This window comes from Panthera leo, chromosome C2 (genome assembly GCF_018350215.1).
Source record: "Panthera leo isolate Ple1 chromosome C2, P.leo_Ple1_pat1.1, whole genome shotgun sequence".
In the NCBI taxonomy this organism is placed as follows: domain Eukaryota; kingdom Metazoa; phylum Chordata; class Mammalia; order Carnivora; family Felidae; genus Panthera; species Panthera leo.
Window position 1 is genome coordinate 170,828 of NC_056687.1, and position 14,546 is coordinate 185,373.

The window sequence follows — 14,546 nt, forward strand, 5'->3', positions numbered from 1 at the left end:
GTTTTCACTATGTGGTCACATTTGGGAGTAGCTGCAGGTCCCTTGGGGAAGGTATAAATGAAGGTTCTTAATGTGTACTGGCAATAAGTACAAGGGCCTTGTCTCAAGGGAACCTGGCCTCACCTTCAATCAAGAGACTCGGGGTCCAACCCAACTTAAGTCTGGAAACTTGGGAGACAGGCTGCGATTCTCCACACTGGTGATTCAAGTCAGATTTTGATTACCAGACCTGGAGTTTTTCCTGTCGTGTGGGTTAAGGACTGCTTGAGTAGGCTGTGCATCTGTCTCATTCCCAGGGACACTGTAATCAGACAACCACTGCCAAAGATCTCCATGGACCAAAGCATTCTGACTACTGGTATGCCCCTCTGCCATCACCCCACTGAGATTCAGGAAGCCTGTCCCAAAGGCACCATCTCACATGGTCATCTGTAGGCTATGAAGAGCTTCCTACGTGTTCTACTCAAGAGCATAATTCTCATTGCTTTAGTGCAGGGCTCTCCTGTGGAATGCAGGGGTAGGGACTAGATGTGCAGGTCACATGTGACTAGACCAGGGGTCCAGTCCAATGAGATGAGACCCCAAGTTGGGGAATTGGGAGAGGGGGCCAGGGTCATCTGGAAGTGTGAAGGCCAAGGAGGAACCGTGGGCCCCAGACAACCTTGTGGATGAGGGCCATGAGCATCCCTCTCCCAGGATGGTTTTAATTTGCCCTAAGTAGCTCCTCTGTCAAGAGGTGGTGCTGACAGCTGGTGAGGTCACATGCACCCTCCCCTGTTCTTGTGAAGTCTTGTGTTTGTGAGGTCCTGTGGGTGGGTACAGGGTGCCACCCCGGGGGCCCCATAGCACTTGAAAGCCCCTCTCATCCAGAGGGTGGAACCTCTCTCAGCCTGTGAGCCCTGGCACCCCTCTCCCCCAACTCTGCTCCCACAGAGCCTGAAACACAGTAGGCACAAGTCCCACTTGGCTGTCCCAGGAGGCTGTGCCGTGTGTATCCAGAGGGCAGGCCCCTTGCTTGGGCATCCAGTAGCTGAATGAATAGATTCCAAACTCCTTTTTTCTCTGCAGGAGTGGGCTGAAGCTGTTCTGTGTACACTGAAGGGTGAACACAGGGTGAACCCGTGCCTAGTGCCTGGCACACACCACCCAGTGCCCCTGCTTTACAGAACACACATGCATGTGACCCTTCACCAGGCATCAACCTGTGGGGCAGCCGAGGACATAGGATCAAACCACACCACTCAGATCCTACCTCATGCAGGTGTGGGTGCAGGCTGGGGGTCTAGGACGGGACAGCTCAAGCCCCAAGGCTCGCAGCTCAGTGCTGTTTCCAGGACATACTTCCAGGTATTGAATAGTCAAGAATTTCCTGGTAAAACAGATGACAACAAAACAGCTGTGACCACGGACATCTTGCATCCTGATCCTTCGAACGTGGCGGCTGTGAGCCCGAGTCAGCAGAAGGGCCCTGATTCGGATTCAGATGTCCTTTGAGGAGTTTGAGGCCACTGCTTTCTGTGTAATTTGGCTAAAGGAGTGGCTGCCTTTGGGGTTCCACTTGGAAACAGCTCAGGAAGGGTACAGCTGAGGACGGCAGGGGGTCTGGACCCGCTTTCCTGTGGCCGCTGTGAGGCCCCAGCGAGGGGAGCACCAGCAGCACCTCTGCGCAAAACAGAGGCTGACAGTCTGTGAGGTCGCGCCAGGGTGAGGGAGGAGGCCTTGGGGTGCACCTGGCAAGTGTCCTCCATCACATTAAATGAGGCTGTTCCCCTCAAATATCAGGGATCTGCTTTGCCATGTGTTTCTGGAGCAGCCCTTCTCAGCAGGGTCGCGGGGTGGGGGGGTTGCTGTCCAGGCGGCCTTGGGGTGGCCAGGGCGAGTGGGGGCGAGCAGGGGGAAGGCTGGGAGGCAGCAGACGGCGCAGGGGCCTCTCCGCTGGAAAGCAGCCCGCGGGCCCTTCGTCCTTGTGTTCAGCCTGTCCTTGGAAGCGCCACGGTCTTGGCTGCACATTTGCTTTGTTTGAATCAATTACTCGGTCTCTCTCCTCGCCCCACCCCCAACCTTGCCTTTAGAGGAACATCAATATTCATGTATAAATTAAAAAATAGCACAAAAAGCTGACTCTCTACTTCCTGCCCCACGGGCCATTTTCTTCCTTGGCCCAAGCGCAGTCCTGGCTCCCCAGCAAGTCCCCGGGTGGCCGCCGGTCAAAGCGGCCCTGTGTGCGGGCCTGGCCGCCAGCTGCCCCCACCCCCACCCACCGCCCCCATTGGCTGCCCGGGCCTGCAGCGCCGCGCCCCACCGCCCGGGAGGAATAAGAGGCGCCCCACAACACTCCTGCCACTCTGGACGCCACAGCCAGGAGGTGACAGGAGCGGCCACCAGGAGCCACTGACGTGAGGACACTCAGGGAGAACCTGAGGGAACCGAGAGGGTGGGGTGGGGTGGGAACTAGGTGTAGGTTGGAAAGCCCTTTTCGGATGATTGGCAGCATTTCATACATGGGGAGCTTTTTTCTTTTTAAATTTAAATGCAAGTTAGTTAACATCCAGTGTGGTCTTGGTTTCAGGAGCAGAACCCAGAGATTCATCTCTGACATATGACGCCCAGTGCTCATCCCTAAAAGTGCCCTCCTTAACCCCCATCCCCCACTTAACCCCCCACCCCCACCCCTCCGCCACCCCCACCGTCATCAACCCTCAGAACCCTCAGTTCTCTGTATTTAAGAGCCTCTTATGGTTTGCCATAAGTCTCTGTTTTTATCTTAGTTTTCCTTCCCTTATTACTGCTTTGTGGACATGAATGCGTCAACTCTAGGCAGCTAGAGGTTCACTCTGCCTGAGTTTTACACCACAAATCAGAGAACCCTCAAGGACAGTGGCTCGAGGTGGCTGCTGACATTTCCGCAGAGGTACTAACAAACGTTGCTTCTTCCCTAACTCTCTGAAGAGCAGGGTTTCTGCTGAGCATGACTGGCAAGCAGAGTGAGGTCAGCCCTACTCAGAAACAAATGCTTTCCTTTCCTGTTGCTTGAGTCCTGGGTTTGCAACCGCTTCTCAGTTTTCCCTCAACAAGGAAATGCCAGGGTCCCCCTGGACACCACCCAGAAATTACATGACAATTGGGAGGTCTTTACAAGTAAATTACAATCTCGGTCAAAGAGTTTTTGTGGGTTTAATTTCTTCAGTCTTAGAATTTCTCAGGGAGGTAGGCCGCTTCCCTGGGGGGCGGGGGGAGCCCCTCACCACATCCTGTGTGTTGTGTCCTTCCAAAAGGAGTTCAAGCCCAGACGCCCTCTTGCTTTCCACATAAAAAGATCAATGCAGGAATAAGAGGCAAATTAATGCAAGAATAACATTCACGGAACTAAGTGGAAAGGAAATATGGATATTTGATTTCCATTTCTCTTAAAAGATAAGCTTTAAACCATCCATTGTTTCTTAGCAAAGGGAAGAATTTAAAAGGAAAAAAAAATTTAGTGTGGTTATGAAGAAAATTACATTATATGGAGTTTTCAAACATATGCAATATGTTTTACGCCTTTCCTTCAAAAAAATCCCACTAGGGGTGCCTGCGTGGCTCAGTTGGTTGAGTGTTCAGCTCAGCTCAGGTCGTGATCTAATGGTTCATGAGTTCAAGCCCTGCACTGGGCTCCAAGACGACAGCGCAGAGCCTGCTTGGGATTCTCTCTTTCTCCCTCTCTCTTTGCGCCTCCCTTGCTTGCATTCTCTCTCTCTCAAAATAAATAAATAAACTTAAAAAAAAAATCCCATTAGTCATACTTCACAAAAAAATAATTTAAGCTCTCCTTCCCTGACGTATCACAGACTTTGTGAAGTATCAGAATGATGCAAAAGTTTCTTGGGTTTCTTGTTTTGTTTCCAAAAAAGAAAACCTGAATGTAAAGGATAGGAAAGAATGAAATGTTAAAAGATTTTAATCTATCTGAATTGTTCTATCTATGTGTGATAGAGCTGACTTTTAGGGACTGTAGGGCAAAACAAAGGATACTGATTATTAATAGGGTGACTTTAGCAAAGATGAGGTCAAGACAAAAATCCTCAATCCTTTCTCTCTGAGAAATCAGAAATAAATAAAATTTTAAAAATTTCTTCCAGTTTATTTTCTAGATATAAGTGACATGTCCAACACGGGAATGATTTTTCCACAATTAGATGTAGTTCTCAGATCTATTTTGTTTGTTTGTTTTTTGATGGGGGACATTTTAATCAACAGAAATCTGAATTTAAAAGTCACAGATAATTTCAAATAATGATCTAGAAATTGAATATAATCTACCCGGCAGACAGATGTGGAGGCTTCTCCCTCTGGGACCTGGGGGGAGGGGTTACTCATCAGACCTGCCCCCCGCCCCCCTAAGTACCCCCAGAGCTGTAGGCCCGAGTCTCAGATCTATTTTGAACTGTCATAGAACAAAGATTTTGTCCTGGTCGGAACTCAAGGCCATAGGTTGGTAAATTTCTCTGGCTGAGTGTCTCAGTTTTTGAAACAATCGACAAATTGTCCTCTGTAAAATGTACCTAATTCCCAGGATTAAACAGATATATCCTGCTTGCAGGCCACGGTCTGAGGTACATGTGGTGAATGAAGTAGGAAGTTTCATACTCTGATACCTGCAAAGAAACAGCAGCTCCCGGCACTGCGGGGGCGGGGAATGCTAGTGCCCGGCTGTGGCTCAGCCTCCTGCCCCATTTGTGCATCCCTGCCTCAGAGCCAGCCTCACTCTCTATGGCTTTATAATATATTTTTGTTTCTGGTTGGTCTTTGCGGATCTTTCATTGATCTTTTTCAAAAATGTTTGTGGCAATTCTGCCATGTTCGTTTTTCCAGTTCAGTTTTGCAGCTTTTTGGTCATGTTCCTCACCCATCAAAAAAAAAATAAATAAATCTCTTAAAGATTTTTATTTAAAGTGAGTTAAATGTATATATTATTAGAAAGGAAAGTTCCTGCATTTTTATGATCTTTAGAATCATTTGCAAGAAACTGCATTTTTCTTGCTCAACTTATTCTCAAGTAATATGTGTGTGTTGCTTTATGAGTTTATGAATAGGATTTTTCTACCATGTTTTCTAATTGTTTATTGGTAGAATACAGGAATACTACTGATTTTTGTAGCTTCATTTTGCCCCTGGCCACCTTACTTCCTTCTAGATAATTCTAACAGCTTGCAGTCAGTGCTCTGCTCCCCTGTACTGTGTCACTTCATCTTGGAGCCCTGCAAGGGCAGAGGGTGGCCTACTGGGAAGGAAGCAGGAATCGACCCCCAGGCTCCCTCACTCCTGCACTACAGTCTTTTTGCTGAAGTTTCCCATTGGCCAAACCCAACCAGAAGCCAGAGGCCACGGGGACAGTGAAGGGAAGGGAGGGCAGGAGTGGCTCTGAGAGGCAGACGGGACAACTGCTCTCAGCCTGCAGGGGAGATGAGCCAAGGCCAGTCCAGCCCCTCCTCTGGTGCAGGGGAGATGAGCCAAGGCCAGTCCAGCCCCTCCTCTGGGTTGAGGTCCGTAGAGCGAACGCATTAACTGTTCTGTGTGCAAACAAGGCAAAAAGCATGAGAAGGAATCTTTCCTTTGTGGACCCCTAGGATGTCTGAGCTGGAGAAGGCCATGGTGGCCCTCATTGATGTTTTCCATCAATATTCCGGAAGGGAGGGCGACAAGCACAAGCTGAAGAAATCTGAACTCAAGGAGCTCATCAACAATGAGCTTTCCCATTTTTTAGAGGTGAGTCTTGCTTTTTAAAAACGACAGTTTGCCATTTTCTTCTCCACTTAGAAAACCACCTGGACACTTCCTCTTTTGAGCTTCCCTGAAAGTGATTCCAGTTACATTTCAGGACTCCTAGGATGCTTCTGAAAACTTGTTTGTGCAACTGAACCCTCACTAGAGAGGCTAGCTTAGATGACCCCGCTGTTTTCATTTTCATCTGTTTTGTGTATAGTAGGAACAGCAAGGAAAAACTGCTATTTCAAAGGCAAAAGCACAGGTTCCAAATAATGCTGACTCTTCTATGAAAAATCTAAGGATTTACAGCAATAATGACAGAATGGGATGAAAAATATACTCATGACTTATCATGGGCCACAATTAACATACAAGAAAGATGTTAAAGATAGGCTCTTGATTTGAGGAAAGGACTGTTTTTGCTTTAGCTACAGGTTTAGCATCTGCCAGCGGATGCCATTCACTCAGCAAACATGACTGAGCAAGCACTATGTTTGCCACTGGGAGAGACACAAGCCCGAGGACACGGCCTCCGCGTCTGGGGCACCCAACCTGGCACGTCAATGAATGGCCACAGCCTACTTGACTGAGGGCATGAGAAGGGCCCTGTGCCCTCTGGAGGCTATAGGGCTTTTCAGGGGGATCCATGGAGTAAAAGACCCTAATTTAGGAAGCTGCGTGAGTGGTCCCGATAAACCGGTGGTGGAAGTAGGTCCAGATACCTATCCTGGACTCACTTCCCCGCCCACAATCTCCACTGCCTGCGGGTCAGTCACCCATTGTCTCCACTGCATACCAGTCTCATACCCTCGAGGCACTGAACTGCAATCCACCTGGCACCTGACCTTCCTTTAGTGTCCAGAACCAAGTTCACCGAAGTGACCAATCACACACACAGGAAATGGCCAAACAATGAACCAGGGCACTAAGGTCTGACCAAGAGCTAATTCCGGGGAAGATGCCAGAGCACCAGGACACGGCCCAGCTGCACGGTGACAAAGAGCCCCCCTCCGGAGCCAGCTGAGCCTCTCAGTGCATGATGAGCCCCAGGGTCCAGCAGCAAGGCTGGCGGGTTCTCCTGTCCACGCCCCGACCCAACTCTCCATCGCTGTGAATGGCACCGCCAGGTCAGAGGAGGCGCCTGTGCGCTTAGGGGTAGGGGGCATCTTCTGGGGCCGATTTCAAGACTCGTTTTCTCAGGCATGCAAGTTCAAGTGGCAGTTGGCCACCTGCACGTTCAGTTCTCCCACCAGTTCCACCTTCTAACAATCAAAAGTCCCAGTTTCTTCTGTAACAAGGATTGTTCTAAGGATGAAATGAGATAGTGTTGGTCAAGTACCAAACATACAGTGAAAGTACTTACCAATAATTATTAATTTTATAACAGGAAAAACTTAGCATGTGGGAACCACAATTTATAAAAGATAAATAGTTCATGGCAAGCACATCAAGATGTCATGAACATCTGTTGGCCTAGTTTTGTCAGGGTAATTCCAGGCTGGAGGCAAATCTATAATGGGATTGAAAGAGTGTACTGCTCCCCTCTGTCTGAGGCAGATGTTTCCAGGTCCCATCCAACCCCACTGGAACCAGTCCTTCACGTTTTTATATCCAGCCAGCTACACGCGGCTGCTTCCGGGCAGGCTGTCTTGCTCCGGGGCCCGGCCATTCCGAACCAGCGCACTTATGCTCTTTGCTCTTCGTGCCCCGCCGTTCCCACCACGTGTGTAGCCCTGCACAGCGTTGGCTCCTCTCACACCACTTACTGGGTTTCAGGGTTGGGCAGCAGAGTCATCGGAAAAGTCCCATGATGCCAGAAAGCAACTCAAATGGCAAAAAGAACACAAGGAGTTAACAAATAAGGACTTCCACACGCAGAAACAGTGAAAACCTCGGGCGGAACCAAAAGTTCATTTTTTCTTCCAAGATGTTTGCTTACAACACGCTCGGGCTTATTTAGAACGTGTGTTTTAAGTATAGTGGAGCACAAGCTGCAGTTTTTCGAACCTGGTTGTTCCATTTAGTCTTTTCAAGTAGCCTGGGGCCCAGCAGACTCAAAGTAAGGTGGAAGAGAAGGCCCGGACCCCCAGAGACTTCTGCCCAGCCAAGAGCCCCCTGGTCACAGGAAAAAGCTTTCTGGTATTTTGCATTTTACATCTTAAGTTGCTTCTGATACAAATTATTAAGGTGAGCCAACGATTAATCATGTTTTGATGGCTCTAAACTTCATTTAAAAACAAGATGGGCAATGTCTCTTCTATCTCCTAGGAAATCAAGGAGCAGGAGGTGGTGGACAAAGTCATGGAAACTCTGGACAATGATGGAGACGGCGAATGTGATTTCCAGGAATTTATGGCCTTCGTCGCCATGGTTACCACTGCCTGCCACGAGTTCTTTGAACACGAGTGAAGCGGAGAGAGCTGTTCCTGTGGCAGAGACGAAGGTCACACAAGGACGCAGAGGGCAAGGGCTTGCAGGCTAGTAGGAGCTGAGCTTTCCAGCCGTGTCGTAGCTAACTAGGAAGCTTGATTCGCTTTGTCAATGACAAATTGAAAACCTCTTTCCAAGGGCCGTCTTCCAATGGCCCCCGTCACTATCCCTGCCCCGTTAGGCACACGTGTTAGCTGACTGGCCCCAGGGACTCGGTCACGACCGCTTAGGAGAGTGGGTTCTCGGTCACGGAGCGTGTGCTCCGCCCGCCGTCACGGCTGCGGAGAACCCTAACCCAGAAAGATCAAACCGGAACCAAAAACGACTCTGGACGCTGGTGGCTTCCTTAAGTCTCCACCATTGTCAAACACACAAAGTTTTGCCCACCATCCTTTGAAAAGGCTGCCCTCCCTTAAATCTGTTCTCATCGGCGGCGCACAGGAATGTGCGCGGGGCACATCGTGGCGGCGCGGTGACAGCGATGAGCTGTGGTGAGCTGTGACCCCGGGGAAATACTCAATACTAACGGTCCTAAAGGAGGAACATGTCTCCCAAGCCACCAAGCACTGGCATTTTAATTGTGACCGCGACTGCGGGTCACAGTTCCACACTCAGCGCAACTCCCCCGAGAGGCTCACAGCTCGCTGGGTCTGTGGGGGGACGCGTGAGCGGCAGGGGGAGCACCGCCCGCCCGAGCGGAGACGGGCGTTGTGCAAGTAACTCTCTTTGCTTGGCCTCCTCTCCTGTCCCTAAGGCGGTGGGTTCCTAAAGGGACGTGTCCGGTCTGTTGGGGTCATTCCCCGCTTGTCTGTGCCCGGCCGGGGTCTGCCCACGGCTGTTGGGAGAGTCGGTGCGTGTGCAAAGCTGAACTTTATGCTTGGGTATCCACGAATGCAAATGTGTTCTAAATATTAACAATCACTTCCAGGAAAATTCAAATTAACCTCATCCACCCCTTATTCCGCTGCTTTTTTTTAAGTGCACAGACTTGGAAATTCATAAACCAATTGATTGCTTGTATTTGCATTAAATAAAAAGAGTCCTGTAACAATCCTCCGTAGCCCTTAAACACGAAACCACGTGAAATACCTGCAAACCTGGAAAGAGGAGTGAAGTCAATGGCCTGGCATCATCGTCACCGCAGACGCTGCACTCCCCAAAGTCAGGGCAGGTGCACAGGGCCAGGGACACTGGATGGGCGTGAGGTGGGTAGGGGTGTGGTGTGAAGGGAAGCGGCATAGATGGGGCAGGGTGCAGGGGGGTGAGAAGGTGCCTGGAGCAGTGTGATGAGGAAGGAAGGGGGTGGAAAGGAGTGGTGAGATGGAGGTGAGGCAGGGTGAGGAGGAGGGGTGATGCAGGGTGAGGGGGGCGGGGGGGTCTGGGTGGAGGGGGGTGGTAAGAGGGTTGAGGAGGAGACACCAAGAGAGGGGTGGTGTGCGGTGAGGTGGGGGTGAGGAGGAGGGGTGAGGGGAGGGGAGGCAGGCGTGGTGAAGAGGGGTGTGAAGAGAGGGGTGAGGAGGTACCTGGTGAGGTGGGGGTTAGGGTTAGGGTTGGGGCCGGGGCGAGGGAGAGGGGAAGCAGGAGTGGTGAGGAGGGGTGTGATGAGGTAGGGGTGAGGGTGAGGGCTGAGGTGGGGGTGAGGAGGGCGGCTGAGGGGTAGGGCAGCACCAGGTGGGACAACCCCCGGCCACGGGCTCCTGCCAGGAACTTCCAGCCTGGTTGGCGTCGGGGTGGCCTCCCCCGGACTAATCTACTAATGGGCTAGTCCTCGGAAGCCGAGCTGTGATTGGTCTGGCCGGTCACGTGCCCAGGGGAATGGGGGGTGGTGCCTGCACGGGCTGGGAAGAAGCGGAGGCCGTCCAGGCATTTGGGGCTGGGGACTGAAGCCAGCACGTAGGGACCGTCTCCAGGGTCCCCTCCCCTCTCCCCGCCGATGGCTTGCCCTCCCAGCCCTCCCCCAACCCTTCTCCCCCCCTCCTCCCGTGAGGGGGAGCACCGTGTCAGGACAGGCGTCTGGGACGCTCCTTTGTGCTCTGGCAGGTTTGCTCCCCACAGGGTCACTGGCACCTGCTGCTTGTCCCACCATCCTGGCCCCATAGAGCCTTGCAGTTGTTGACCTTGGAAATAAGACAGCCAGTAAAATCACCAGCAAAATGGGTTTATTTAAGAATGGCAGAGAATGGAGCACTTGGGGGGCTCAGTCAGTTGAGCCACCTTGATTTCAGCTCAGGTCGTGATCCCAGGGTCATGGGCTGGGCTCAGATCCTGCTTGAGATTCTGTCTCTCTCTCTCTCCCTCCACCCGTCTCCCACACGCTCTCACAAAAAAAAAAAAAAAAAAGAAAGAAAGAAAAGAAAAGAAAGGAAAAAAAAAGAACATGGCAGAGAAATTGAAATTCACAACGTGCAAGGTGTGACAAAGCACAGGCGGGTCCAGAGAACACAGGAAAGTTGCTTCACAGAGAAGAGGAAGGTAGGAGCGGCTGCTCTGAAAGGAAGGTGCGCTGCAGGCCAGTGAGGACAGCCGGTCCGGGACCAGGGTCAGTGCTGGGACAGCTGGGGCGGGAACACAGGACGAGGAGCAGGTCTGGGAGGACCAGGGGGTCCAGCACAGCTGTCCGGCTCGGCCGCGGCTGGCATATGCCTTGCGCAAAGGGGTCAAGGTGCCAGAGGGAGGAGGCTGGCAAGCGGGCTCTGGGCTACAGCTCACACGGTGTGTGTTCATCACCAGAGGACCGCCTGCTGCGTTAGCCAGAAGTTGGGTGAGTCCCTGCTGGTACCTCCCCTGCCCACTTGGATCCAAGAATCTCAAGGTGACTCAGTTCCCAGATGTCCACCCGGCTTGCAGACCAGACAGGAACAAACTGAAGTGTACTGGCCCCCAGCGAGCCTGCCATAGCTGCTGCTGAGTGTCCCTGGTGGTTCCCCCATCCAAGGGGTGCTCCTTCACCCTGAGGAGGGAGGCTGCTTCTCAGCATGTCTGCACAGCCACCTCCAGGGCTCCTGGGGGCTTCCTAGCACAAAGACCCCTCATTCCAGGTTGTAAAATGCCCATCCTCCTCCTCTGACCTCGGCTGGGGGTGACCCGCCCTCACCTCCAGGCTAGGTCTGGGAACGGGTGGTTAACGTCCCCACAAGGCTCCTGGCCGGCACTGCTGGTCTGACTATCCAGAAGCTGCCGCAGGCATTTCCAGGTGGGCAGTGGGCAGGGGCGAGGTGTCCAGTTGGGGCAACGACCTGTCTCAGGCATCACCAGGGAAGATCAGCTCCTGGCTGAAGCCAGGAGCAAATGCCACTCAGTCAGTCACTGAGGACCTCAAGGATGGGAACGCTGAATCGTTCATTTTTTTATTTTTATGTTTGTTTATTTTTGAGAGACAGAGTGCGAGTGGGGAGGGGCAGAGAGAGAGGGAGACACCGAATCTGAAGCAGGCTCCAGGCACCGAGCTGTCAGCACAGAGCCTGATGCGGGGCTCGAACCTACGAACTGTGAGATCATGACCTGAGCTGAATGAAGTCAGACACTTAACCAACTGAGCCACCCAGGCGACCCTCCCTGGTTGGGTTTTGATTCAATCCGGTACTGGTTTCGATGGGCTCCCAGTGGAGGTCCCACGGCCAGAAGCAGCTAGACCAGCTATGTGGAGGAGATCACATTTGACCAATGAAGAGGAAACCTCACATGGGGCAGCTGTCCTGGTGACTTAGGTGGCTGTCCTGTGCCCAAGACAGACAACTTTGTATAAGGACAGGAATAAAGAGAGGGCATCGAGTTTCTGGATCTTACTACCATTCCAGTGGGGGGACTAACTTCCAGCCAAGAGGCAGGCTTTCTCCTCCCCATAGAGTAGCCACGGCTCGAGGATTGTGGCCTGAGCAATAAGGCTTTACTCCTTGAAAAGCCTCTGAAATGAGAGTAAAGGAAGGAAAGAGTACTTACCAAGTTTGCACCGGCTCAGAGTCCAGATAAAAAGACGCGAAGCCGCACGTTGGGTGCCAAATGATGGGGTTGTGGGGCCACGGTGGGGTTCGGAGCTGACAGCCAAGAAAAATTCTTGGAAGACATCTTTGGTGCAAAAAGGTCATTTTATTAAAGCATGGGGACAGGACCCGTGGGCAGAAGGAGCTGCCCTGGGGTTGTGAGGAGTGATTTATTATATACCTTCAGGTTGGGAGGGGGTCAGGGACAGCGTAAGTCTAACGGATTTTGGAAACAACGTTTCCAGGACCTCAAGGGGCTAGAAGTTAGGGGAAATGTCATTTATTACTGTTTAGTAAAATCTCAGTTATGAGACCCTTCTGATGTAGACCAGGGGGCCACAAGCCTGGAGTATGATTGCCAGCATATATCTTGGGGCAGTTGAGATAAAGGAAGTAGACTTACAGGATCCTGGGGGGTCGGGATAAAGTTAAGGCAAGATTCCCTTTTGCCCCCAGCCAAGTGTCATCATCCAGGCAGCTCAACTCCTAGAGGAAGGTCACTCTGCCGGTCTCAGGGACTTGTTAATGGGCTGTAGGCAGTAAGGGAATTTAAGTTTTCACTTGCCTTAGTTTCCCACATCACCATGGCAAGCACTAAAACCCCTTTCCTTTGTTCTGGGTGGCCAGGAGTGTCTGAGGGATATCCTACAGATCCCACCCGGGGGCAGGGGTGCTTGCTTGTACTTCCCCCTCAGCTTGCCCCAGCTCCCTCATCGGGAACAATGGCACACTGCTGAGTGACACGCCTGCCTTCGGAGCTCGGCAATCAGTGGAGGCAGGATCGCACCTGAACTTGCCTTCTCAGCTTGCCTCTCCTAGCTTGGAACCATCAGCTTACAAGCTGGGCGAGGGGGATCGGGCCCCAGTATCCTCAGTGGCATCTCACCCAAAGGAGAGGCTCCATGCACAAGGTGGCTGGGTGGAAGACGAGGTTATGGCTGTGCTGACCGTCCTCTGAAACAAATCAGCTCTATTCATAATCTGAAACTAAGCACCAGTAACCATAGTTTGCATAAAATAATTAGAACATTTTAAAAAACAACCTAAATTAAGAGGTGCCTGGGTGGCTTTGTTGGCTGGGTGTCTGACTCTCGATTTCAGCTCAGGTCATGATCTCATGGTTCGTGGGTTCAAGCTCTGCACCGACTTGTGGAGCCTGCTTAGGATTCTCTCTCTCCACCGTCCCCCCCCCACCCCCCGCCCCTCACCTGCTCACATAATTTTTTTTTAAGTTTATTTATTTTGGGAGAGAGAGAAAGCGCGAGTCAGGGAGGGGCAGAGAGAGAATCCCAAGCATGCTCCCCACTGTCAGCACAGAGCCCAACGTGGGGCTCGAATTTACAAACCGTGAGATCATGACCTGAGCTGAAGTTGGACGCTTAACTGACTGAGCCACCCAGGCACCCCTAGACGTGATAATTCTTAAAAATTTTTTTTAATGTTTATTTACTTTTGAGAGAGAGAGAGAGAGAGAGAGAGAGTGAGAGAGACGGTAAGCAAGGGAGGGGCAGAGAGAGAGAGGGAGACACAGAATTGGAAGCAGGCTCCAGGCTCTGAGCTGTCAGCGCAGAGCCCGACACGGGGCTCGAACTCACAAACTGCGAGATCATGACCTGAGCCAAAGTTGGCTGCTTAACTGACAGCCTCCCAAGCGCCCTGAGATGTGATGATTCTTAATGTAAAATGGTTCCTACAAATCAACCAAAAAACCTTTGAGTGCAGTAAGAATTGCTGGATCCGAATACAAATGAGAAACAAAAACGACACATGAAAACATCTTTAACGTGACTAGACGTGACAGTTACTTGACTGTAATTTGGCAAGGACTTATTTTAATCTGTCAGGCTGCTGGAAGAGGCCCTTCTACCCTTCTGGAGGGCAGAAGGCACCCAACGCTTCACACAGGGCATGACCTCTGACCTGTCCACTCTGCCTGAAGGACCCGCGCCCGAGGCAGCACCTGTCGCCGCGGACGTGAGGACTCGGCACTGCTGAGGTGTAGTGTTCAGTGCTGGTGTGGACAGCGAGAGGAAAACGACCTTCAGTCACAGCACACCCGTAAGACACGGTTGTTAAAACATGTAGAAGATATATATCATAGATTAAAAAGTCTGTAATTTATTAAGTACAAAAACTAATATAAAACCATATGATCCTAATTTTGTAAAAATCCTTAAAAAGAAAAAATTAAGCCCTGAAAGGATTTTTGTTAAACCCTAATGCTGCGATTAATCAGAGGTAGGATGATAGGAGATCTTAATTTTCTTCTTTACACGTGAATGTGCTTTGTAGATTTTATGCTATCGGCATAAATGCTTTTATATTCAGAAAAAAAAAAACGCATGATAAAATACATCCTATATGGGGTAATTTAAAAAACATTTTCACACA

General features: G+C 51.1%; 1 protein-coding gene across 1 annotated transcript; it reads left to right on the plus strand.

The window, feature by feature from the left end:
* The first annotated feature begins 2,171 nt into the window (after nt 1-2,171).
* S100B (S100 calcium binding protein B) lies at nt 2,172-9,226 on the plus strand. The gene is made up of 3 exons (XM_042956165.1): nt 2,172-2,396; nt 5,607-5,745; nt 8,014-9,226. Exons 2-3 carry the CDS (start codon nt 5,608-5,610, stop codon nt 8,152-8,154), a joined length of 279 nt encoding a protein of 92 aa, XP_042812099.1. The 5' UTR covers nt 2,172-2,396; nt 5,607; the 3' UTR covers nt 8,155-9,226.
* The last annotated feature ends 5,320 nt before the right edge of the window (nt 9,227-14,546 follow it).